At 41.7% G+C, this 27,069-nt stretch overlaps 2 protein-coding genes across 3 annotated transcripts; both read left to right on the top strand.

Moving 5' to 3' along the window:
* Positions 1-637: 637 nt before the first annotated feature.
* LOC125508905 (uncharacterized) lies at positions 638-5,225 on the top strand. 2 transcript variants are annotated; one of them, XM_048673706.1, is made up of 7 exons: positions 638-934; positions 2,032-2,274; positions 2,954-3,127; positions 3,325-3,431; positions 3,856-4,181; positions 4,378-4,799; positions 4,876-5,225. In XM_048673706.1, the coding sequence occupies exons 1-7, from the start codon at positions 785-787 to the stop codon at positions 5,035-5,037; spliced, it is 1,584 nt and encodes a 527-aa protein (XP_048529663.1). In that variant the 5' UTR covers positions 638-784; the 3' UTR covers positions 5,038-5,225. The 2 variants fall into 2 exon arrangements, with proteins under 2 accessions (XP_048529663.1, XP_048529662.1); XM_048673705.1 differs by having other exon boundaries at positions 4,378-5,225.
* Positions 5,226-8,889: 3,664 nt separating this feature from the next.
* On the top strand, positions 8,890-9,730 carry LOC125555974 (uncharacterized). The gene has a single exon (XM_048718777.2). It carries the CDS (start codon positions 8,990-8,992, stop codon positions 9,509-9,511), a length of 522 nt encoding a protein of 173 aa, XP_048574734.2. The 5' UTR covers positions 8,890-8,989; the 3' UTR covers positions 9,512-9,730.
* Positions 9,731-27,069: the final 17,339 nt, after the last annotated feature.

Below are 27,069 nucleotides of genomic sequence, written 5' to 3'. Positions count from 1 at the left end.
TCTATGTTGATTTTAAATAGGTTATTTAAATCACACAAATCCAAAGTCCATATGTATTTTGATTTTGTTTAGCATATGTATTTTATAATCATTTTTCTAAAGTGAGAGGCCAGGAGCAGGCTCTGTCTAGGTCCATCCAATTCCAAAGTCCAAGTCTTGTTCCTCCCCTACAATAATTTTGTCACTTTGGTTCTGCGCTGTGAGTGCTCGCCGGCCAGCCACGATCTTATCCACAAGCACAGAGAAGGACAAAGGCCGATGTTGATGCGAACGGATAGCGTCGGCACAGTGGACTGGACGGGGACGGGCCGGCGTGTCCAGGTCACACGCGCACCAACCACGTCACGCCCCCCGCCGCTTCTCCCTTTCCCCCTCCCGCACCGTGGACGCGTGTCGACCGTCCGGGGCGTGACCCAGGTGCCGCCGCTGGCCGCCGGGGAAGGGGAAGCCCACCGCACCGCTGCCGTGGGCAGGGCACGCCTGCCGACCGTCCCCCCTGACGATTCTGCCCCCGCCCGACCACCGCGCATCAGGGGTAGATACGAGAACTCCTCTGGCGCGCCACGGTGGCCTCTCATCCGGATCCAGTTGGCACGTGCTCCGAGCAAAAACAAACAGAGGAGATCTAATCCTGCTTCCTCCTCCTCCCCCGCCCCCGCCGAGATATTTATTTCCCTCCTCCACCTCCCATCCGTCCTCGCTTGCTTGTTCAAACAGCTCTCCTCCTCCGTACAACAACCGCCTCAACGGTGTCCTCCCTCACCTTCGGCTCGAACCGCAGAGGATGGTTCACCTGCCGCACATGGGGAAGCTGCGGCGGGGGGTGAAGGAGGAGGCGGTGGACGACGACGGCGACGCCGCGGGGGCTGCCGGGGCTGAGGCGTCGCCGTTCCATAAGAGGTCCCGCCTCGCGCACCAGCAGCAGCCGCCGCAGGTGGCTTTCCCGTCCTCGTCTTTGCTTCGTTCCTTGCAAAACAGGCGCGAACGTTCCGATATGATTTTGCTTGACTGTTTGTTTTTGCATCGTGATATCCGGACTGATCGTTTCATGTGGTGGGCGCGGGCCCGAAGGAGATTCGAAAATTTCTGGGTTTTCGTCCCCTTTTCCCTCTCTTGGGAGGAGGCCGAGCGAAGGGTACTGAAGTAATCTAGAAAGTGTTACTGCCGATCGATTTTCGCTTGAGTTCAAATCCAACGAAAAATAATCTTCGTTTTATTGAGTCGATACCAAGGTTTTTGGGCAATTGGAGTGATTCTCCTGACGTGTTAGTGCGTTTCTCGTTGTCTGTGTTAATTGATTAACATTCTGAAATTACTACCTCGGTAACTATTTTTTTCTCGAAAAAAAACTAAATACAAGACGTTTTTGCAGTTCAAAAACATTTTATTTTATTGTTTATCTTTTTGCGAAAAAACATACGGGAGTTTGTTTTATTCCTATGTCATAGGGTTACAATTGAGAGACAATAAGTCCTCACAACATGGAGGACATCTACCCCGCAGTACATGACTCGATACATTTTATATTTAGTTACATAGGTAGTAGTAAATTGCTACACCAGCGTGAAAAACTTTTTGTAGAAGGTATGCAAGTTGTCGATGATAGATATGGCACTGGCACGTATGAATGAAAAAGAAAAAAGATCTTGCGCAGTCAAGTCGCTGGAATCTTTTTTGCTCTGAAGATATTATTACTACTAACATACTATATCCGTTCCATTCTTTGGTTTTAGAAATGGACAATATGGACTTCTGGAATTGTACTCTCGAGTACTGATTCGCCAACAATCCGAGCTGTCCGCACTTACATGTTAATCCCCTCTGATGCTAATTCTTAATTAATCCTCTAAGATTCTACCTCTTTCATTTCACAAAAGCAAACGGACGTGCTCTCTGTACAGTCACTGTTTTCCAGTTTTCATCACGGATTTGGAATGCAAATATTATCCTGATTGATAATACTGATAAAATCTTCTTTCACGGTGCTTATTTAATCCTATGCTTGTTGCGTTTTGGGGTTGTGTCATGCAGCAATGGAGCACAGGCGGTGCTAGTGTGTCCAATCAGCAGTCATCGCAACATGATTTCCTTGAGGAGCCTAGTCCACTTGGCTTGCGGCTTAAGAAGAGCCCCTCTCTCGTGGATTTGATCCAAATGAAGCTTGTGCAGGCTGGCAAGGCCAAAGACGCCCGGCATGGTGGCACTGCTAGTGCCTCGGAGAAATTAAAAGCCTCCAACTTCCCTGGTTCTATTCTCAGAATCGGATCTTGGGAGGTTAGTAGCTTTGTCATGTGCTCATTCATGCTGCCACATTGCCCTGTTGTGTCATTCATGGTCCCCCGATGATACTTGTTTTTAGTAGAAATTGACATAATTGACTGGGTGTAACTTACATCCTCTGGTCATGACAACAATTCCATGTTGAATACCGTCCTTCAGTATTAACTGAATATATATGCATACACGTCTCTTTGATAATAATCTCTTGTTGCTTGCATTGTTGAGATTCAAGTTGATCCATTCCATTGTCTCTAACTGTGTTTAGTATTAATACTATTATTACAGTTAGCCGGTGTTACTTCTGAAGATCAGACAATCTGTTCTACATGAATGCCACGCCTAATCCTTTTTAGCTCATAATCATAGTGATCTCATGATGAGAGCTTGGTACCTTTAGTTTCTGGCCTGCCATGGTGGCAATGGAAGCGAATTTCGGGCCTGAAGCCTAATCTCCGTGACATTAGTTTATTTATAGATTGATATCCCATAGCACAAGATGTTATGAAATGAGCTTGCTATATTGCAAAGCACACAGGGGGCAATATGTAGTTCTAGAGACCTATGCACATTGACTATACCTATTTAGTTAGTGTCGTTTGTTCATTTGTTTGTTTTCTTATCTGTGTTTCAACTGATTCATTTATGTTAAGCTTTATACTTCGTATATAAACAGTGGGTATCAAGGTACGAAGGTGATCTGGTTGTGAAATGCTATTTTGCAAAACACAAACTCGTGTGGGAAGTACTGGATGGTGGTCTCAAGAGTAAAATTGAGATACAGTGGTCTGATATCTGTGCACTTAAGGTGGTTTGTCCAGAAACGGAACCTGGCACCCTGGAAATCGCGGTAAGCACTTGTATATACATGGAGTCAGTAATGCAAATTACTGCAAAGTTAATTATTTATTATGGATCACATCATCATATTATATTAATAGGACGCTAAAGATCTAGTTCAGTAATATTCCTGTCCATTTTCGCCTTTTTGGGGCCGTTGTTACATATTCTTTCTGTTGCTAATTTTCTTTTTCTTGTTTTTTCCAGTTGTCTAGGCAACCACTTTTCTTCAGAGAAACGAATCCGCAGCCAAGGAAGCACACTTTGTGGCAGGCAACTTCTGATTTTACTGCTGGACAGGCAAGCATGCACAGGTACATGTTCATGTATGGTGGCAGATGTTTATTAAATCTTAGAATATATGCAGTGAACTTCTATTGTTGTTTTTGCTTGCTCTGTTCTATTAGATGGGCTAATTAGGCTTTCGCTAGTTTCTTCCTAGCTTTTGTAGCCTGGTTTCTTGGTCCTTCTGTGGTTTTCTTCATTTTCCTGGTTGTACTTTGCGTCATTTTGGCCCCTTCTAATACAAATGAGACACATTTTCATGTGGAGAGAAAAAAAGCATATGCTGTGAACTTCACATTCAAATATTGTGAAAGACATGGCATAGTGGATTTTAGTGCCGTTTCTCGAGAAACCATTGTGAAAGACAGATTCAAGCCTACATCACAATCAAGTAGGTTCTCAATACACGAAGTTACACTGGTGCCTGAACTTCCGAAAATCCTTTATTTTCAGGAGGCACTTTCTTCAGTGTGCGCCCGGAATGATGAATAAGCATGTGGAGAAGCTTGTTCACTGTGACCCACGTCTATGCTCGCTAAGCCAGCAAAATGAGATCACGTTGGAGAATCCGTATTTTGAATCAAGATCTTCCATATTTGAAGATCCAGATGATGTGAAGTGCCAAAATTTTGTGCATAATAAAGATGATGACGATCAGTTAACCCCCCAAAGATTTAGGGAACTATTACAGCATCATTCTGCATCCGGTAGGATAGATGCTGAAGAGAGACAGGAAGCTGGAACATCAGATGGCTTGCCTCAAGGTTTCTCTAATTCAGGTGAACATAATTATTATAATACGTAACATTTTTCATTGATGATGTCTTAGGTCATGCTATGCTACTGAATCATAGTCACTGTTCAGAATAATTATTTGAATTTGTTTTCTGTTTTTTTTCACAAATTACAACTAGGATCTTTGTAACATGTAACTGTGAATGACTTTGCTCATCATCTTTTTTTTTTCCATTCCAGTTGCTGACAGTCAAGTGATTAAACAAGACGATGGTTCCAGTGTGGGTGAACCACATACAAACATCCTTAGTTGGAACGGTTTTAAGTTGCCAGGGATCCGGCGCTCCATGTCCAAGAGTGAGATAGCAAACCACATTGGGCACCACATCTACAGACATATGTATTCAGGGAACCTACCCGCAGCTGATGGTGGTGCTGGCACATCAGGTAAACTGGCCATAGACGACATTACCCGGTACCTCATAAACGACTCTCAGATCCTCGATGGTGGCAATGACTCAACGGGTAAACTAGCATTTGATGAGATGACCCGGCAACTTCTGAACGACTCCCAAATCACTATTGCTGCTGATGAGAGGATGCTCATGTCAAGAGTCAATTCTCTGTGTTCATTGATCCAGAGAGATTCAGGCACAGGCCAGGTAAACTCTGGTGTTCACAGTGATAATAATGAGATTTATGAGAGAAAGCCCCAAGCTTATGCGCCTCTTGTTGAAGGAGACGGTGGCAATGGCTCATTGCCTCCAAGGCAAGAACCATTTGGGGACCTGCTTACGCATCTGCCGCGCATCTCATCATTTCCTCATTTCTTGTGAGTTTGGTTCCGAGGGAAACAAAATGTGCAGTGGGGCCTGCAGGTTGATGAACTGTTGTGTGTAGAAATTTTTGCCGGGAATCAACATGACTCTTTTGTTTCTTCTTTCTTGTATGTACAGTATCAGGTAGGATAATTTTAGGCAGGCTCGTTTGGCTCCATAACACGACTGTCCTATGTTCTATGCTGTGGTTTTGGTTGTTTGAAGTGTCTATATTAATCCAAGTTTGTATAAAATATCCTGTTATTCTTACTCTGTATACGAATTAGTATTCTAAAACCTTTTAGGGCAAGTGGAGTAAGTACCATATAAAAGATTGTAGGTGTATCTTTCTCCTTAATTTGTCCCACTAGCTCCATTCAATGGGGCGAACCGTCGAGAAGGTGGGACGCCTTTCTACAGTATGGGTGTGTTTGGTTTGGGGGATATGTTTGAGTGGTTGTGGGTATCCCCAGCCACTTAGATAGGGATAGCCTCTTTTTCTGTTTGGTTGGAAGGGATTTCAAGTGGTTGAAGATAGCCAAACTGATGTTTGGTTTGAAGGATAGGGATGGTATATTGTTGAGAGGACATATTTCCCATGAGATGGTGTGATAACCTGAATAGATGTATTTATTTCTGTTTTTTCTAATTTAACTCTTGCACAAGTAAACATAAAAATATGCAGTAGTTCAACAAAAAAGAACACACGTCTCTAAAATGAACTATAAACCAATTTGCACAAGAAAATATGAAAATTTATTCTAAAAAAATTGAAAATTTGCAGTAGGTCATAAGAAAAGCACACACTTGTGTAAAGCGTACTATAAACCAAATACTTGGGATTCTTTTCTAAAGCGAACTATAAAATCTAGATTTCCAGTTGGTTTGTCTTTGTTTTTTCCTTGTGTGTTTTTGTTGGTTTCAATTGATTTTATTCAGATTCATTTTTATGTTCTCATTTGAAATGAAAAATCATGAATATTTTCCCTGATCAATAGATTAAGCTATCCAATGAGTTATGAATCTTTTTTCTTCGCCCTTCTCTTTTCTGTTTTGCTCTGTTACTCTTTTTGCAAATGGTTGGTCACCACTCTTAGGCTTTTAATTCTCTGCTTGTGGTGGGTCTCCAATCTTGATCCGGTGCTGACTTAATAGGGAAACCCACCAAGAAACTTCCCCCTTTTATACACCTGCCGGTCTGGTTTTTTAAAACATATTCCAAATCTGTGAACCTTTTTTTAAAAAATCAGAAAACTTTTAAATTCACATTTTATTAAATTAGTAAACATTATTCTATCTCATGGATATTTTCAAAATACTTTACCATTTTTTTATAAATCTGTTAGAAACTGCTGTTGGTCTTTTGGAAGTTAACACATTGACAATTTTTTTAAGGGAACAAGCAACAACGACTTTTCACTGCATGTATCAGCAGTTTTTTTGGAAACGAACGAGATAAGAGGGGCTAAAATGGGCCAGCCCAAATATGCGTTTTAACATTGAATGGGAGGGAGGAGCTCGAAAATATTTGACCGAAATCACTAGCTAGAGAGTACTTCCTCCGTCCGAAAATACTTGTCACCAAAATAAATAAAAGTGGATGCATTTAGACGTATTTTAGTTTTAGATACAATTTTTTTATTCATTTTGATGACAAATATTTTCGGACGGAGGGAGTACGTCTTATAAAGGGACGCATTAATTTAACGACACTTGTCACAAGTCAGGAGTTTTGTGCCTTTTTTCATTTATTCGTTTTTTGAAATGTTTTCTTTCTATGAATTGTATGTCCAAATCATGGACGGTTTTCATCATTGCGTTACTCGGGTAAAGATCTTCGAAACTACATCTCATATTAATAGATTTGGATAGACTATTCAAAAAACCCCAAAAAGATGCAAAATAAACAATTAAAAAAAACCCGAAAAAACATGGAACTCCATCCCCCCCCCCTCCCAGAAAAATAACCACAAAATATCGGGAGCACAAACACGTTTGTCATTTTTTTTGAAAGCAATGTCTTTCACTTTTCCAAAGCACAACTTTGCTTTTCATTGTTTTAAAGGCACAACTATATGTGCTCTTCCTGTTGAAGCACACAGTTATGTTTCTCACAACTATGCTTCATGGAGTAGCATATTTGTGCTTTTCACAGGGTGTGCCTCACAGGTGAAAAAAGTACACTCTTTTTCTTTCAAGAAACCTAGGAAAACTCGAGCAAAATCAGAATAAAACAGAAGTAAAAAACCCAAAAAGCATGCAAAAAAAAGACCTGCAGATGCATCCAACATGTGACACGTGATGGCTGAAGATGCTTCCCGCACTCTTGCAACTAACCCGCTGGGAAGCCTGCGAGGGGTTACTCATTAATTCGTCCATCCCGTACTTGACATCTTCTCTTCCGTTCAACACGGCTCAAGACCCGTTTGTCAATTTTTCCTCTTTCGTCCTTTATACCTCATTCATCTTTTCTTCTGTTTTTTTCTTTGTTCATTTCTTATATTTTTATTCTATTAATATTTTAGAAAATAATTAAATACATATATTTTGAAACATAAAAAAATAGGATTTTTGAAAATCATGAATTTTAAAAAATGTTAAAATAACGTAAAAAAGTTATCTTAACTAAAAAAAATGTAGGTGGCATATGAAAAGTAATATATGTTACGTTTAAAAATGTTCACGTGTTACAAATAATATATGTGACATTATAAAAAAATTAATCACATATGTGAAAAATAATTAAAGGTATATAAAATAAATGTTTCAAATGTATATGGAAAATGTCAATATCATACAAAAAATGTTTTTGACACTTTCAAAGTGTTCATGCTTTTCATAAAACTGTATGTGACATTATTAGAAAATGTTAATCATGTTTTTAGAAAATGTTAAATGTACATCAAATAGATATTCTAGATGTATATGGAAGTGTACAATGTCTATGAAAAAGTAGACATCAAACATGTCTATAATGTTTAAAACCGAAGAGAGAAACAAAGAAAAAAGAAAATGTAAAAGAAAATGCTAATCATGTTTTGCAAAATGTTACAAATTATATAAAAAACGTTTTTACGTATACGGAGAATATATTATGCGTATGAAAATAATAGACATCAAAACATATAGCTAAAAGAAGAATCTTAATTATGTATTTTAAAAGTGTTCGAGGTGCATAGCTTTTTCACATGTGTACTCTAAAAATGTACTCCTATCCTATAATTAAAAATGATCTTATATTATAAGACGAATAGAGTACATATATACTGAAAAAGACTTGTATTAAAAAGGGAAACCGCAGAAAACTGATAAAGAAACAAAGGAAACAGAAAAATCAAAAGCCGAAGAATAACAATGAAACACAGTGAAAATCCAATAAGACTTGGAAACCATCTGAATACCCCCCCCCCCCCCCCCCCCCAAAGTAAAAAGAAATAATAAAACAAAAATAAAGAGAAAAACCCTTGAAAACATCTAAAAAACAATAAATAACCCCAATAAATCGACAAAAATGAAAAGAAAACTTAGTTTTTGCCCATTTTGTTTATGCAACTCTAGAGTTTGATATGTCGTTTTTGCTACTCTTAACTTTTAACAATGCATCACAAATATCATTCCGTGGCAAAAACAATAATTTTTTATTCACTTTTGTCATTTTTAGCTTTTGACAATGTATCACAATTACCACTCTGCCACTGTGGAATCCTAGAATAACATAAGCAAAGTGGTAAAAAACTGGAGGGGCAAAAACAAAGTTTCCCTAAAATAAACTGTAAAGACAAACTCTATTGAAAAGAAGGAATATAAAATGCAAACAGACGGGTGTCACAGTTTCGGAATACACTCGATTCAGGCGTTTCGACGCTGCTAGATTGCCCATGCGCTGTACCTCCCGTTACAGTTTTAATATCTCGGCACCGAATGGAGGGCTCACATGTGCATCTCCCCGTACCGCACGCGGCAGCTCGCTGGCGCCGCCTCGTCGAGCTTGCGACACCTGCCCCTTCTACGTGTTGCATTCTTTACACCACCTCATGAGTCATGACACACTTCACGAAGCTCTCGCTTACATACAGCAGCCGTCGCACGAGCCTCCGCCAGAGACAGAACCACCCACGCAGAAGACGGATTCACGCAACACACCACACGCACGCACGTACGCCGGTGACAAGCGGAAGGAGGACGCCGGCATGGCGAAGAGCGGCACGGAGGAGTGGCGTCGCAACGCCGACACGCACAAGATGAGCCCGGAGGAGGTCCGGGCCGCGGGGGTGGAGGCGTCCATGCGCCCGCCGGGCCGTGGCGGCGGCGCCGGGGAGGTCCTGCACCAGCGAGGCGGCCGCCTGCCGTACGGGCCCGGGACGATGGCGCTGATGGGGTTCGGCATCGTCGGCGCCATCGGCTACCTGGTGCTGTACCAGAAGGCGAGGCCCGGCACGCCGGCCACGGAGGTCGCCAAGGTGGCCGTCGGACACGGCGACCCTGCCGTCGGCCGCGAGGTCCAGAAGCGCCAAGACGAAGCGCAGCCGCCGCCACCGCCACGCGAAGGGAAGTAGACTAGTTTAGTAGCAGAAGAGCTGGAGGATTTGCGGCGTTTGTGCTTCGAGTTACTTCTGACTCGATTTTATCTGCTAGCCGCGCTTCTCAGCTTGGGTACCTTTTGTCGTGGACCATGCACGCGTGTGACTTTCTATCAGAAATGACACAGCAGAAATAAATAATCGTAGATGTATTAGTTGCTTCTAATATTCGAGAAACCGGCAGTGACGAGTAAAGATGTGAAACCAGTATGTTGGGCAGAGTTCACTATCTTTGATCTTTGGGTTGGTCCTGACAGTATGGCAAACTCCAATGCGCAGGTCTAAAGGTGGTTTTGTCCGCTTTTTACCGTTTGGTTCGTCAGTTGGTCGTTGTTCGTCTCGTGTCAGTCAATCTGGGCAGTGCGTCCAATCGGTCTCGCCTCGAGCAATGCTACACTCACGGGGTGTTTACGGGGTTGATTAAGTATTAATGGCTAGGATTTAATTACGGGGTCTCACCTCTTTCCTTTTTCAAAGTTTTCTAATTTAAACATTTCTATACATATAAATTAAATAAACAACTAAAAATAAAACATTGCACATAATTAATAAATAAGTCACATAGTTTTTTACAACACAATAAATAAAAATCATACCAAATGAATTTAAATTATAGCAAAGACATTGCACAATAAATAAAAATCATACCAAATCAATTTATAATTATAGCAAATCCATTAAAGAAAATGGGGGGCGGCACAGGGACAGCGGCGTACTCACTGGGTGTCATGGGACATTATGCTAAGGCCCAAATCACATGGCGGCATGGGATTCCGAGATATAAAACTTTTTAATCAAGCGCTGTTTTAATCAAGCGCTGCTAGCCAAGCAGGCATGGAGGCTAATTGAGAACCCCAGAGCTTATGTGCGCAGGTGCTCAAGACGAAATACTATCCTAACGAGTTTTTGGTGGATACAGTCTTCACAGGCAATGCGTCCTCAACCTGGCAAGCCATTGAATATAGGCTGGAGCTCCTTAAGAAAGGGATTATCTGGCGTATCGGTAACGGCTCCCAAGTCTGTATATGGCGTGATCCTTGGATCCCTCGTGATCAGTCTCGGCGACCAATGACTCCGAAGCGACGGTGCCGACTCAAGTGGGTTTCTGATCTCCTCAATGCGGATGGTACATAGAACAATGACCTCCTGCGGCAGCATTTTTATCAGCCAGATATATATAGCATCCTTCAGATCAAGACTTCCTCCTGCGGCAGCATTTTTATCAGCCAGATATATATAGCATCCTTCAGATCAAGACTTCCAACAGGCTAGAAGCTGACTTCCTTGCGTGGCATCCGGATAAACATGGCTGCTTTTCTGTACGGAGCGCCTATTACCTGGCTTCGCGAACGCATGGAGGCGCAGGGCTGTGGTGCGTCGAGTATTCGGCCGGACGGACGGCGGCCAGTCTGGGACCTAATCTGGAAGAACGGGGCACCAGCTAAAGTATGTGTATTTGCATGGAGTGCTGCTCGGGAGTCCCTAGCTACTCAAGCTACCAAGAACCGCATGCATATGGAGCAAGATCCTACATGTGTACTATGCGGCCATGCGGTGGAGGATGTACATCATGCCCTAGTACAATGCCCCCATGCAGCGGCACTCTGGGCAGCCATGAGAGACTACTGGGACCTCCCGACCATAAAAGACCTGCGTGATGCCGAGCCCGAATGGCTGTTTCGTCTGCTTGACAACCTGTCTGATGTACAGAGGTTGGCTTCCCTGATGATCATGTGGAGGATTTGGTACGCGAGGAATGAGATCACTCATAATAAACCACCAGTTCCGATCGAGGCTTCGCGCAGATTTCTCACGAGCTATATCACATCTTTGCTTGCGATACAGCAGCACCCGGAGGCGGATTTGACAAAAGGAAAGCAGGTGATTGACCTCTCAGGAAGCATGCCGAAGAGCACACATGCAATAACAGTAGCGCCGCGCTGGGAGGTTCCCGATGCAAACCATGCAAAACTTAATATTGATGGCGCTTTTGTTAAGGAAAATGGCACGGCTGGGGCTGGCATGATTTCACGTGATCATGAAGGTGATGTCATTTTTGCCGTGATACGGGTCCTTTTTAACTGTGGTGATCCCTTGGAAGCCGAGATGGCGGCGCTGGATGAAGGACTACAACTTGCTCTCCATTGGACTAACCTGCCGCTGCTTGTTGAAACGGATTGTGGCGAGCTGTTAAAGATGGTGCAGTCGAAAGATAAAGACCGGTCGAGGTATGCGTACCGGGTTAATGAGATCAGAAGAGTTCTGGCTCAAGAAAGAAACATTAGTCTAGCTAAGATCAGCAGGCACGCAAATTTGGCAAGCCACACCCTAGCTTGTATGGGTCGCTCGCAACAGCGCACGGCATGCTGGCTCCGGAATTCCCCTAGGGAGATAGCTAGCATTGTCGAATCTGAATGTAATCATCATAGTTGATCAATGAAAAGTTCCTTTCCCGCAAAAAAAATAAAAAAATGGGAAAATATAACTATAGCAAATACATTGAAAGAAAAAGGGCAAATGTATTCATTGATTTTCTATGTAAGTCATATAATTGATTTTCTATGTAAGTCACATATGCTTGAACATGCTCGAACTGTTGGAAATATCAGCACCGTTTCGATTAGACTAATCTACGAGTAAATTATAAACATGAAAATGATAATATACATCTTATATCGATATCTATGAACGAATAGAAATGAAACATCTATAAACATACCATATACGACTAGCACATGAATGAGTAATTATCTATGAACATATAGAAATGAAACATCTATAAACATACCATATACGACTAGCACATGAACGAGTAACAATATAGACGGCTAGTACATGAACTGAGTAAACAAGGGATAAACATATCATATCCTCCGATTGGCCAGGTCAATGTGGGGTGGCGGCAATAGCAGCCTCGGCGTCATTCGTGGCCTTTTCTTGACGTCCGCGTCTTCGATCATGATGTTCGTCTTCGATCATGATGTCAATGCAGGGGAAGTAGTGAAAGTAGAGGAGGGTGAAGTCGGGGACGGATCATGAGCGGTCGTGTCAAGTTCCAAAAGCCTTATTACCATTCTTCCGGATAGAATCTCGAACGACAAGGTCCCAAAGGCACCTGCTCTCCTTACCAACCGTGCACGCGATCATCAGGATGGGATTGCCGGAAGCAGCACACTAAAAGGAACAATAGATGGCAGTTAGGGTTGTGCAGGAGGGAGTTAGTGAGTTACGTTTCACTCCACATGCCAACGCCTCCTTATGTAGTCCACGAACAGCTCACGATTCGACGTCTCAGACAGTGGCACTTTCGTTAGCCACTAATTAATTAATTCATAATTAATTAACCATTTTGATCGGCAAAAATAAGGACCGACTCGGCTCATTCCCGCAACCCGCGGCGCACGTGCTTCGTGGCAGGGCATGGCGAGGCGAAGCGGGTGGCGGAGAAGGAGGAGCGCGTGTACAACTCCTCTTCTCAAGCTCCCAATGACTGAGGTAGAGCAACCCTTATAAAGGGGTCTCACTCTTCTTACTGCAACAGTATGGTAGTAAACTTCCCACCTCTTGTCATGCACCTAAATGGGCCTTAGAGATTAACCAAGGATTGTTGTCTTATATGGATCAAAGCCCATCTATAATTCAACTATCCCCCACTAGATCTCGAGGCACATGAGTTTATCAACTGTTCCAAGCAATATTTGATATACCCAAATTTTCAGTGGAACTGTTAAGTTGAATTTCAATCTAGAACAATAGGATGAGACTTCTTCACAACTGAACAATGGACTATGCCTTGAATTGCCAGTTTAGCATGCAAAAGTTTCGCGTATTATCCGCTGATACGTGGCTGCCAAAGGCTAAACCCCACGGGTGGAGTTTATTAGTCATACTCCTACCTTCTCATGAGCTTCCTAGAGATTACCCAATCTCATAGACTGCGACCAGCAGTTGGACTCACATATGTGTGTTCCTCCAAAGAATGCTCTGTAAGATAGTATCTTGCTTACACAAGCTTTGGAACACATTAAGACAAAAGTCAGTCTGCCTTACAGATTACGAGAGTATTGCATCTCCAACAGAGTGAGTTAGTAAGGATACTCTCCTCAGTTGATCACTGAATTCTTTTCCCTGTCCTAATTCATGGAATCTCCGATCACATAGGTCGGGTTATCCCCATGGGTCTTATGCCTATCTCCCTCAGTGCATTTTCTATCACAATCCGTGATACCCCTTTCGTAAAGCGATCCGCTAGATTCTTAGCCATGCTATCACTCCGGAGTTTCTAGAATGTCGAACGGATTTTAATCTTCTTCTTTTGTGCTTTGTGGATTGCATGTTGTCCTTTGAACTCTTAGCCTTAGCAATCATTGTTTGATTATCACATTCATAAGGATAGTCGACATCGGCTTATCAACGACTGACAAATCTATCAAGAGCTCTCGAAGACATTCTGCTTTGACGCAAGATGTATCTAATGCTGCGAGTTCTACTTCCACAGTCGATCTTGTTAAGATCCCCTGCTTGCAAGACTTCCAGGAAACAACACCACCATCAAGTGTGAAGACATATCCACTTGTGGCTTTCGTCTCATCAATATCAAATATCCAATTTGAATTACTATACCCTTCAAGTACCGCCGGGTACCTAGAATAGTGAATTCTGTAGTTCATAATACCTTGCAAGTAACACATGACTCGCTCAACAGCATGCCAGTGCACAACTCCCAGATTGGAAACAAATTGGCTTAGTTTACACACAGCAAAAGAGATGTCAGGCCGAGTAGCACAAGCTAGATACATGAGTGAACCAATCACTTGAGAGTATCTCAATTGATCTACAACTATGCTTTTGAACTTTCGAATCCGCATGCTAGGATCGTGTTATAGAAGGTTTGCAGTCCAAATATCCAAAATGGCTCAAAATCTTCTCAACATAGTGGGATTGCAAAAGTGTACACCCTCATTATCTCTCCGTAGCTTGATGTTCAAGATAACATCAACCACACCCAGGTCTTTCATCTCGAAGCTATGAGATAGAAAATCCTTGATCCCTTTAATGACTTTGAGGTGGGTCCCAAATATCAGTATGTCATCGACATACAAACATAGTATAACTCCTTCGCTCCCACCATAGAGATAGTATACAAATTTGTCAGCTTCTCTAACAACAAAGCCACTAGATGTCAAAGTTGTATTGGACTTCTCATGCCATTGCTTAGGTGCTTGTTTCAGGCCATACAAATATTTCAATAGCTTGCACACCTTTCTTTCTTGACCATTTACTACAAAGCCATTTGGCCGTTTCATGTAAATTTCCTCGTCTAGCTATCCGTTAAGGAAAGCCATCTTAACATCCATCTGATGGACGAGAAGACCATGCGAGGCAGGCAACGAGAGTAACACTTGAATGGTTGTCAGTCTAGTCACATGTGAGCAAGTATCGATGAGATCTTCTTCTTTTTGGGTATAACCCCTTGGCCACAAGACTAAACTTGTACTTCTTCTCCACAGTACCAATGGGCCTAAACTTGTTTTTGAGCACCCACTTACATCCCAATGGCTGGTAACCATAAGGATAATCAATGATATACCATGCCCCGTTAGCCAAGATGGAATCCATCTCGGAAAGGACCACATCCTTTCAGTAGTCAGCATCTGGTGATGCTTAAGCTTCTGAAATGGAACTAGGAGTGTCGTCATCCACGAGGGACACGAGGAAATCATCACCAAAGGACTTTGCAGTCCTCTGTCTCTTGCTCCTAATAGGAGCTTCCTAGTCATCCTCCATGGAACATTCATCACTTTTGTGCTCATAACATTCCATTAGAATGACAAGTTGATACGTCTCCAACGTATATATAATTTTTGTTTTTCGCATGCTATTATAGTATCAATCTTGGATGTTTTATATGCAATCATATATCATTTTTTGGGACTAACCTATTAACCCAGTGCCAAGTGCCAGTTGCTGTTTTTGCCTATTTTTGGTTTTCCAGAAAATCGGTACCAAACGAAGTCCAAACGCTATGAAACTTTTTAACAATTTTTTTGGACAGGAGAGACCCTAGAAGCTTCGAGAGGAGACCAGAAGGCAAACAAGGAGATGACAACCTAATTCCACCTCTATAAATTCTCTAAAATCGGGAAACCAATAGAGAGCCACCCAAAACACTTTTTGTGCTGCCCCAAGTGTTTGTTCTTCCGCGATCCCATCTGGAGGCCTTTTCAGGTACTCTGCCAGAGGGGGAATCGATCACGAAGGGCTTAAACATCAACCTTACCGCCCTTCCGATGATGCGTGAGTAGTTCACCACAAACCTACGGGTCCATAGCTAGTAGCTAGATGGCTTCTTCTCTCTCTTTGATCTTCAATACAATGTTCTCCTCGATGTTCTCAGAGTTCTATTCGATGTAATCTTCTTTTGCGGTGTGTTTGTTGGGATTCGATGAATTGTGGGTTTATGATCAGATTATTCATGAGAAATATTTGAGTCTTTTCTGAATTCTTTTATGCATGATTATTATAGATTTGTATCTCTCTCCGATTTATCTGTTTAGTTTGGCCAACTAGATCGACTAATCTTGCAATGGAAGAGGTGCTTTGTAATGGGTTCAATCTTACGGTGCTCTATATCCTAGTAACATAGTAGGGGACAAGACACATATTTATATTGTTGCCATTAAGGGGAAAACGACGGGGTTTATTCATATTTGTTGGATTTACTTTGTCTACATCATGTCATCTTTGCTTAAGGCGTTACTCCGTTTTATCAACTTAATACCCTAGATGCATGCTGGATAATGGTCGATGGGTGTGAGTAATTATAGTGGATGCAGGCAGGAGTCAGTCTACTTGTCTCGAACGTGATGCCTATATACATGATCATTGTCTTGAATATTGTCATAACTATGCGCTTTTCTATAAATTACCCAACAACAATTTGATTGCCTACCATATGCTTTGTGTTCGAGAGAAAAGCCTCTAGCAGAAACTATGGCCCCCGGGTCTACTTTTATCATATATAAAATCCAGTTGCAATTTTATTACCATTATTTTATCATGTATTTTATTTTATCTATCTCCACTATGAGCTATCTCCACTATGAGATTTGATCCTCGCAAATAACCGCCAACGGGATTGACAACCCCTTCATCACGTTGGGTGCAAGCATTTGCTTTTGTGTGTGCAGGTACTGCTAACAAGGTTCCGCATGGTTCTGCTACTGGATTGATAACCTTGGTTCTTAACTGAGGGAAATACTTATCTCTACTGTACTGCATCATCCTATCCTCTTCGAGGAATTTCCAACGCATCTCACAAGTAGCACAAGTTCAGGAGTCTCATCAGATTCCAGTCTAGAAGTGCTTTGCATATCTCTCATGGGAAAAATATCCTAAAAAAGTAGCATCTTTAGACTCCATGATCGTACCGACCTTCACGTCGTGTACATCAGATTTCACCACTAGAAATATATAGACGACGCCATGCTTGGCATAGCCAGGAAAAGGCAGTCCACAGTCTTTGGTCCCAACTTACGCTTTTTGTTTATCAGCACATTGATTGTCGCCGAACGGCCCCAAGTGCACAAGTAAGAGTGTATTTCTTTTTTCTCCCATTGCTCATAGGAAGTAGTCTCATTATCCTTCAATGGAACTTTATTCAGGACATGACATAATGTCAATACAGCCCACCCACCATGCCTTGGATAAAACCTATGCATTTAACATGGCATTAACCAAATCTGTTAGAGTATGTTTTTTTCCATTCGACAGCCCCCTTTGATTGGGGTGAATAGGGAGCATCCTCTCATGAATAATGCCATGTTTCGCACAAAATAAATCGAACTCATTAGAAAAATACTCTCGACCATGATTAGACCGAACTCGTTTTATTTTGTTTCCAAGTTGGTTCTCAACTTTTGCATTATAGATTTTAAAGTAGTGTAGAGCCTCATCCTTAGTATAAATCCACATAGCATAATCTAGTGGAATCATCAATCAATCTCATAAAATATTTCTTTCCACTTTTAGTTAACACTGAAGGAAATATGCCCTAGTGGCAATAATAAAGTTGTTATTTATATTTCTTTATATCATGATAAATGTTTATTATTCATGCTAGAATTGTATTAACCGGAAACTTAGTACATGTGTGAATACATAGACAAACAGAGTGTCCCTAGTATGCCTCTACTAGACTAGCTCGTTAATCAAAGATGGTTAAGTTTCCTAGCCATAGACATGTGTTGTCATTTGATGAACGGGATCACATCATTAGAGAATGATGTGATGGACAAGACCCATCCGTTAGCTTAGCACTATGATCGTTTAGTTTATTGCTATTGCTTTCTTCATAACTTATACATGTTCCTATGACTATGAGATTATGCAACTCCCGAATAACGGAGGAACACTTAGTGTGCTATCAAACGTCACAACATAACTGGGTGATTATAAAGATGCCCTATAGGTGTCTCCGATGGTGTTTGTTGAGTTGGCACAGATCAAGATTAGGATTTGTCACTCCAATTGTCGGAGAGGTATGTCTGGGCCCTCTCGGTAATGAACATCACTATAAGCCTTGCAAGCAATGTAACTCATGAGTTAATTGCGGGATGTTGCATTACAGAACGAGTAAAGAGACTTGCCGGTAACGAGATTGAACTAGGTATTGAGATACCGACGATCAAATCTCGGGCAAGTAACATATCTATGACAAAGGGAACAACGTATGTTGTTATGCGGTTTCACCGATAAAGATCTTTGTAGAATATGTGGGAGCCAATATGAACATCTAGGTTCCGCTATTGGTTATTTACCGGAGATGTGTCTCGGTCATGTCTACATAGTTATCGAACCCATAGGGTCCGCACGCTTAATGTTCGGTGACGATCAATATTATGAGTTAATGTGTTTTGATGTACCGAAATTAGTTCGGAGTCCCATATATGATCACGGACATGACAAGGAGACTCGAAATGGTCGAGACATAAAGATTGATATATTGGACGACTATATTCGGACACCGGAAGTGTTCGAGGTGATTTCGGAGAAAACCGGAGTGCCGGAGGGTTGCCAGAATCCCCCGGGGAAAGATTGGGCCTACATGGGCCATAGGGAAGAGGGGAGGCAGCCCACAAGGGGTAGCCACACCCCCTCCCTATAGGGAGTCCAAATTGGACTAGGGAGGGGGGCGTGCCCCCATTTTCCTTCGCCTCTTCCTCTCCTTTCCCTCTTTCCCCTTCTCCTCCTAGTAGGACTAGGAAAGGAGGAATCCTACTCCTACTAGGAGGAGGATTCCTCCTCCCTTGGCGCGCCCCTAGGGCCGGCCGGCCTCCCCCTTGCTCCTTTATATACGGGGCAGGGGGCACCCTAGGACACACAAGTTGATTGCTTTTAGCCGTGTGTGGTGCCCCCCTCCACCATAATCCACCTCGGTCATATCGTCGTAGTGCTTAGGCGAAGCCCGACACTGGTAGCTTCATCATCACCGTCATCACGCCGTCGTGCTGACGAAGCTCTCCCTCGACACTCAGCTGGATCAAGAGTTCGTGGGACGTCACCGAGCTAAACGTGTGCAGATCGCGGAGGTGCCGTACTTTCGGTGCTAGGATCGGTTGGATCGTGAAGACGTTCGACTACATCAACCGCTGAGGGAGTCTTGGATTAGGGGGTCTCCGGATAGCCGGACTATATCCTTTGGCCGGATTGTTGGACTATGAAGATACAAGATTGAAGACTTCGTCCCGTGTCTGGATGGGACTTTCCTTGGCGTAGAAGGCAAGCTTGGCAATACGGATATGTAGATCTCCTCCCTTGTAACTGATACGTCTCCATCGTATCTACTTTTCCAAACACTTTTGCCCTTGTTTGGACTCTATCTTGTATGATTTGAATGGAACTAACTCGGACTGACGCTGTTTTCAGCAGAATTGCCATGGTGTTGTTTTATGTGCAGAAAACAAATATTCTCGGAATGACCTGACACTCCACGGAACATCTTAGAAAAAATAATAAAAAATCCTCGCCAAAGATGAAGACCAGGGGGCCCACACCCTTCTCATGAGGGTGGGGGCGCCCCCCCCTAGGGCGCGCCCCCCTACCTCATGGGCCCCCTGGATGCCCTCCGACGCCAACTCCAACTCTATATATTTGCTTTCGGAGAGAAAAAATCAGAGAGAATAAATCATCGCGTTTTATGATACGGAGCCGCCGCCAAGCCCTAAAACCTCTCGGGAGGGCTGATCCGGAGTCCGTTCGGGGCTCCGGAGAGGGGGATTCGTCGCCGTCGTCATCATCAACCATCCTCCATCACCAATTTCATGATGCTCACCGCCGTGCGTGAGTAATTCCATCGTAGGATGAGATTTATCATGTAATCAAGCTAGTTTTGTTAGGGTTTGATCCCTAGTATCCATTATGTTATGAGATTGATGTTACTATGAGTTTGCTATGCTTAATGCTTGTCACTAGGGCCTGAGTGCCATGATTTCAGATCTGAACCTATTATGTTTTCATGAATATATGTGAGTTCTTGATCCTATCTTGCAAGTCTATAGTCACCTACTATGTGTTATGATCCGGCAACCCAGAAGTGACAATAATCGGGACCACTCCCGGTGATGACCATAGTTTGAGGAGTTCATGTATTCACTATGTGCTAATGCTTTGTTCCGGTTCTCTATTAAAAGGAGGCCTTAATATCCCTTAGTTTCCAATAGGACCCCACTGCCACAGGAGGGTAGGACAAAATATGTCATCCAAGTTCTTTTCCATAAGCACGTATGACTATATACGGAATACATGCCTACATTACATTGATGAATTGAAGCTAGTTCTGTGTCACCCTATGTTATGACTGTTACATGATGAACCGCATCCGGCATAATTATCCATCACTGATCCGGTGCCTACGAGTTTTCCATATAATGGTTCTCGCTTATTTAGTTTCCCGCTGCTACTGTTACAATCACTACAAAATACCAAAAACATTACTTTTGCTGTCTTTACTTTTGTTGCCGCTACCACCACTATCATATTACTTTGCTACTAAACACTTTGCTGCAGATACTAAGTTTCCAGGTGTGGTTGAATTGACAGCTCAGCTGCTAATACTTGAGAATATTCTTTGGCTCCCCTTGTGTCGAATCAATAAATTTGGGTTGAATACTCTACCCTCGAAAGCTGTTGCGATCCCCTATACTTGTGGTTTATCAAGACAAATTTCTGGCACCGTTGCCGGAGAGCATAGCTCTATTCTTTGAGTCACTTGGGATTTATATCTGCTGGACACTATGAAGAACTTGAGACATCCAAAAACCAAGATCTATCCCTCAACTACGAGGGGAGGTAAGGAACTGCCATCTAGCTCTGCACTTGATTCACCTTCTGTTATGAGTAAGTTTGTGACACCTACACCTGCTTCTGCTATTCGTTCTGATATGTCGCATGTTATTGATGATGCCACTTCTGCTATGCATGATACTTATGATGAAACTGCTTCTATGCCTGATACTACTGTGCTGCTTAGTGAATTTCTTGATGAACAAATTGCTAGGGCTAGAGAAAAAGAAATTATTGAATCTGAATACGATGATGATAGTGATGATGAAAATATGCCTGTTATTCCTGAGGGCTATCTTTTTGATATGGAATCTTCTGCCGCTATTTTAGCTTGCAAAGATAGATATGAGCTTAAGAGGTTATTAATTAAATGGAACAAAGAATCACTTAGAGATAAGATGAAACCCGACCCTGCTTTTGCTACTTCACCTATTTGTGTTCCTGATAAGGATTATGAATTCTTTGTAGATCCTGATATAATTACTTTGGTTGAATCTGATCCGTTTTATGGCTATGAATCTGAAACTGTTGTGGCACATCTTACTAAGTTAAATGATATAGCTGCCCTGTTTACTAATGATGAGAGATCACGTTACTTTTATATACTCAAAATATTTCCGTTCTCATTAAAGGGTGATGCTAAGATATGGTTTAATTTTCTTGATCCTGGTTGTGTGCGTAGTCCTCAGGATATGATTTATTACTTCTCTGCTAAATATTTCCCTGCTCATAAGAAACAAGCTGCTTTGAGGGAAATATACAACTTTGTGCAAATTAAAGAAGAGAGTCTCCCGCAAGCTTGGGGGAGGCTTCTCAAGTTACTTAATGCTTTGCCTGATCATCCTCTTAAGAAACCTGAAATACTTGATATCTTTTATAATGGACTAACCGATGCTTCCAGAGATTACCTGGATAGTTGTGCTAGTTCTCTTTTCAGGGAAAGAACACCGGATGAAGCTGAAATTCTATTGAATAATATGTTGACAAATGAAAATAATTGGGCACCTCCTGAGCCAGCTCCTGAGCCAACTCCTGCTCCAATTACTGAACCTATTCCTAAACCAACTCTGAAGAAGAGAGGTGTTCTATTTCTCAGTCCCGAAGATATGCAAGAGGCAAATAAATCTATGAAAGAAAAAGGTATTAAAGGTGAAGACGTTAAGAATTTACCTCCTATTGAAGAAATACATGGTCTTAATATAACTCCTGTTGAAGAAACATATGATCTCAATTCTTTATTTACTGAAGAACCTCCTGATCCCGATATCCCGACACAGGTAGTAAAGGTAAATTCTATCTATAGATATGATAAAGCTGAAGTCCCTCCTACTAAAATTGCTAGTCAGTGCTTGGATGAGTTTGATAACTTTATGTTTAAGCAAGACGACTTCAATGCTTATTTTGGTAGACAATTAAAAGAAAATGCTTATATGATTAGACGCTTGGGTGATTATATGGCTGATATTAAAGGTGAACTTAAACTTGTTAGCAAACATGCTTCTATGGTTACCACTCAAGTAGAACAAGTACTTAAGCCTCAAAAAGAAGTGCTTAATGAAATGAATAGTAAGAAAAATGATTATGCTGTTAGAGTGGCTACTAGAACTGGTAGAATGACTCAGGAACCTTTGTATCCTAAAGGCCACCCTAAGAGAATCGAGCAAGATTCTCAAAGAAATAATATTGATGTTCCCAGTTCTTCTAAAAAGAAGAAGAAGAAAAATGATAGAACTGTGCAAACTTCTAGTGAACCTATTACCGAACCACCTGATAATCCAAATGATATTTCTATGTCTGATGCTTAACACAATCTGGTAATGAACATGAACCTAGTGAAAATATTAATGATAATGTTCATGATGATGCTCAACCTAGTAATGATAATGATGTAGAAGTTGAACCTGCTGTTGATCTTGATAACCCACAATCAAAGAATCAACGTTATGATAAAAGAGACTTTATTGCTAGGAAACATGGTAAAGAAAGGGAACCTTGGGTTCAGAAACCCATGCCTTTTCCTCCGAAACCATCCAAGAAAAAGGATGATGAGGATTTTGAGCGCTTTGCTGAAATGATTAGGCCTATCTTTTTGCGTATGCGATTAACTGATGTGCTCAAAACAAATCCTTATGCTAAATATATGAAGGATATCATTACTAATAAAAGAAAGATACCGGAAGCTGAAATTTCCACCATACTTGCTAATTATACTTTTAAGGGTGGAATACCAAAGAAACTTGGAGACCCCGGAGTACCTACTATACCTTGCTCCATTAAAAGAAATTATATTAAAACTGCTTTACGTGATCTTGGAGCCGCTGTTAGTGTTATGCCTCTCTCTTTATATCGTAGACTTGACTTGAATAAGCTAACACCTACTGAAATATCTTTGCGAATGGCTGATAAATCAACTGCTATACCTGTCGGTATTTGTGAGGATGTGCCTGTTGTGGTTGCAAACGTTACTATTTTAACGGACTTTGTTATACTTGATATTCCCGAGGATGATAGTATGTCTATTATTCTTGGAAGACCTTTTCTTAATACTGCAGGGGCTGTTATTGATTGCAACAAAGGAAATGTCACTTTTCATGTTAATGGTAATGAGCATACGGTACACTTTCCGAGGAAACAACCTCAAGTTCATAGTATCAACTCTATTGGAAAAATTCCATCGATTATATTTGGAGGTTTTGAATTTCCTCTTCCTACTGTCAAGAAGAAATATGATATTCTTATTATTGGGGATGTGCATATCCCCGTTGAGGTAACTTAGTGTTATTCGAAATTTCTCCGGTTTCATGATTATCAGTATGAGTTTGTTAACAAGACTTGATCAACCTTGTTAGTGGATTCTTTTTGATGAGCATGAGATGGATGAAACTAGAAGCACAAACTTCTGTACCCCACTTTTACTTTCTGTTATTTATATTAAATAAAGTAAAAATAGTATTTTTTTTGTCTGTTTCTTGACTTATCCGTGCAATATAAAAATATCCCGAAAATAAAAGTCCTCAGAATGCCATGCCAATTTAATACGATTTTTTCGGGAATATTTGAGGATTTACTGTGCAAAAATTACCGCGGGAGGAGCTGCCACCTGGCCATGAGGGTGGTGGGCGCGCCCCCCCTCTAGGGCACGCCCCCTGCCTCGTGGGCCCACGGTGGCCCTCCTCCACTTATCCCAGCACCCATGTTCTTCCTCTGTCTCACACAAACTCGAAAAACCAACTCAAGCACGAGTTCTAGCCACTTTTGCTGTGATTTTCGATCTCCTTGCTCAAGGCACCTCTTGCAAAACTGCTTGGGGAGATTGTTCCTTGGTATGTGACTCCTCCATTGGTCCAATTAGTTTTTGTTCTAGTGCTTTATTCTTTGCAAATTTGTGCTGCATAGGTGACCATGTTCTTGAGCTTGCATGCCAAAATTATATGGTTCCAAGTAGTTCTAATGCTTGATTTAGGCTCTAGGCACTTGTAGGAGTAGTTGCTATCAATATTATTGAAGTTGGTTCACTTTTGTTTGAAGTTACTAAAAATTTCAGATTGTTTCAGAAAAATAATGAGGATATTTTTGAGGGGCTCGTCGAGCCAAAGCTCGAAGAAAAAGGCACCGAAGCCTAAGTATAATTTGCCGCGCACCGCGGAGATTCGGGCGTGTGAATGGCCTTTTGAAGATTTCTTGAGAGCAGCCGGTATCTATGAAGATTTTCATGAATTGGCTCACAATGGAGGCCTCACCGCTTTCCTCCACGACCAATGCGATCAGTATCTCTTACTCACAAATACTTTTGTGCAAAACTTTCATTTTCATTCTAGGAACTCACCACCTACGGTGGAGTTTCATTTATGTGATGAGCATAAGGAGATGTCACTTTATGATTTCTGTCGGATTTGTTTAATCCCTTTTGAGGGCAAGACAGAAGAACCACATCATGATGATGTGGCTGGGTTTATTGATACTATCACTGTAGGAGAAACTAGAAAGGTTTCCGATGCACGAATCACTAGCATACATTTTCCTGTTTTACGTTACTTTGCATTATTTTCTAGTCATTGTTTAATTGGACGCGGAAACAGTGGAAACCTTAGTATCCCTGATATAATTATTCTGCACCACGGTTTATACAGTGATAACACCTTTAGTATGGGCGGTATTATTGCTAGACGGTTAAGTATGAACCGTACTAAGGGTCCCATCTTTGGAGGCGTCTATGCCACACACCTAGCTGAACATTTTAACATACCTATTAGGCATGCTGAGAAGGAAGAAAAGGTGCTGCCCCGTGTTTATCTAGATCATAAAAGTATGGTGGCACATGATTTTATTGTTAAGAATAGGGCAGGAGAGCTTAAATATCAATTGTTCTTTAACAAACATCATCCTGAGACTATTATCATGCCTGCTCCTTCTTTGTTTAATTTTGTAGGATGATACCTCGTTACGTGGGCTGCCATCCAAGCTTACAAGAATCCTGCACCAGCCCCGGAACAGGAACCACAAGATGAGCCTCCACGGCAATCTGTTTATTCTTGGGATCCAGAGATGACTGTCAGCCAGTGGCAGTCAGAGTCTTCTTCTTCATCACAGTATGATCCCAACTGTTCTTCCTCAGCACAGTACGACCCCAACAACTATTATTATGGATATCCTCCAGGCCAGCCGTGGCCATAGACCAACTTAGGCCAAAAGCCTAAGCTTGGGGGATTACGTATTTCTCACCGACATTACATTTATGCTCACACACACTCATTGCTAGATGTCGGTGCTCATACTTTTTCACTGTAATATCCATGCTAGTTTATTTTCTTTTTCCTGCTTTCTTCTTGTGTATTTGTTAAACCTTAAGAAAAACCAAAAAAAATAGTAGTAGTTTATTTTTCTTCTGTAGTAGTAATAATTAAAAAGAAAACCCAAAGATATTTCCTGTTCTTTTTTTGCTTGTTGGGAGCTTTCCCGTGTAAATAGTTTTATTTCTTTTCTTTTCTTTGGGGGTCAGTAGGAGAAGACCATAATTAAATTGTTGAAGTGGCTCTTATATGCATTATTGTTGATTCAACCCAGAGCCCATATTGCCTTGTCTTCTCCTGTTTATTGAATGCTCACAGATTCCAGCTTAGTCCAATGCACGTGCACTCTTATTGTTATTCACACTGTTCGGTCGTGCAAGTGAAAGGCAATTATGATGATATATGATGGACTGACTGAGATGAGAAAAGCTGGTATGAACTCGACCTTTTTTGTTTTTGTAAATATGATGAGTCCCTCGTTCTTGATTCAGCTTATTATGAATAAACATGTTTGCAATGACAATTAGAGATCATAGTTGCTTGTGCCATGCTTGATTAGCTATGAGTTATAATGGTTTACCTTGTGTGCCAACATGCTATTGAGATGATTATGATGTGGTATGATGGGGTGGTATCCTCCTTTGAATGATTTAAGTGACTTGACTTGGCACATGTTCACGCATGTAGTTGAAACAAATCAACATAGCCTTCATGATATTTATGTTCATGGTGGATTATATCCTACTCATGCTTGCATCCAATGTTTATTAATTTTAATGCATGTACATGGCTGTTGTCGCTCTCTAGTTGGTCGCTTCCTAGTCTTTTGCTAGCCTTCACCTGTACTAAGCGGGAATACTGCTTGTGCATCCAATCCCTTAAACCCCAAAGTTATTCCAGATGAGACCACTATACCTTCCTATATGCGGTATCTACCTGCCGTTCCAAATAAATTTGTATGTGCCAAACTCTAAACCTTCAAATAAACATTCTGTTTTGTATGCTCGAATAGCTCATGTATCAACAAAGGATGTCCTTATCTTCCGTGTTAGGCGGGTTATTCTCAAGAGGAGTGGACTCCGCTCCTCACTCATGAGAAAATGGCTGGTCACCGGGATGCCCAGTCCCATGCTTTATGCAAACTAAATCAAAATTAATTGCAAAAAAAAACTTCCCCTGGGACCTGATGTATGTTGGAGGCACTCGTTGTTTCGAGCAAGTCATGGATTGATGCTTGTTGGTGGAGGGGGAGTATAAACTTTACCATTCTATTTGGGAACCGCCTATAATGTGTTTAGCATGGAAGATATCGCCATCTCCTAGTTGTTACGTTGACAATGAAAGTATACCGCTCAAAATACAATTTATCTCTATTTCAAAATTGAGCTCTGGCACCTCTAC

Source organism: Triticum urartu, chromosome 5A (genome assembly GCF_056163025.1).
Source record: "Triticum urartu cultivar PI428250 chromosome 5A, HENAU_Tu73, whole genome shotgun sequence".
NCBI lineage: Eukaryota > Viridiplantae > Streptophyta > Magnoliopsida > Poales > Poaceae > Triticum > Triticum urartu.
The sequence above is the reverse complement of the archived record's forward strand: the minus strand, read 5'-3'. Positions and strand labels throughout refer to the sequence as shown.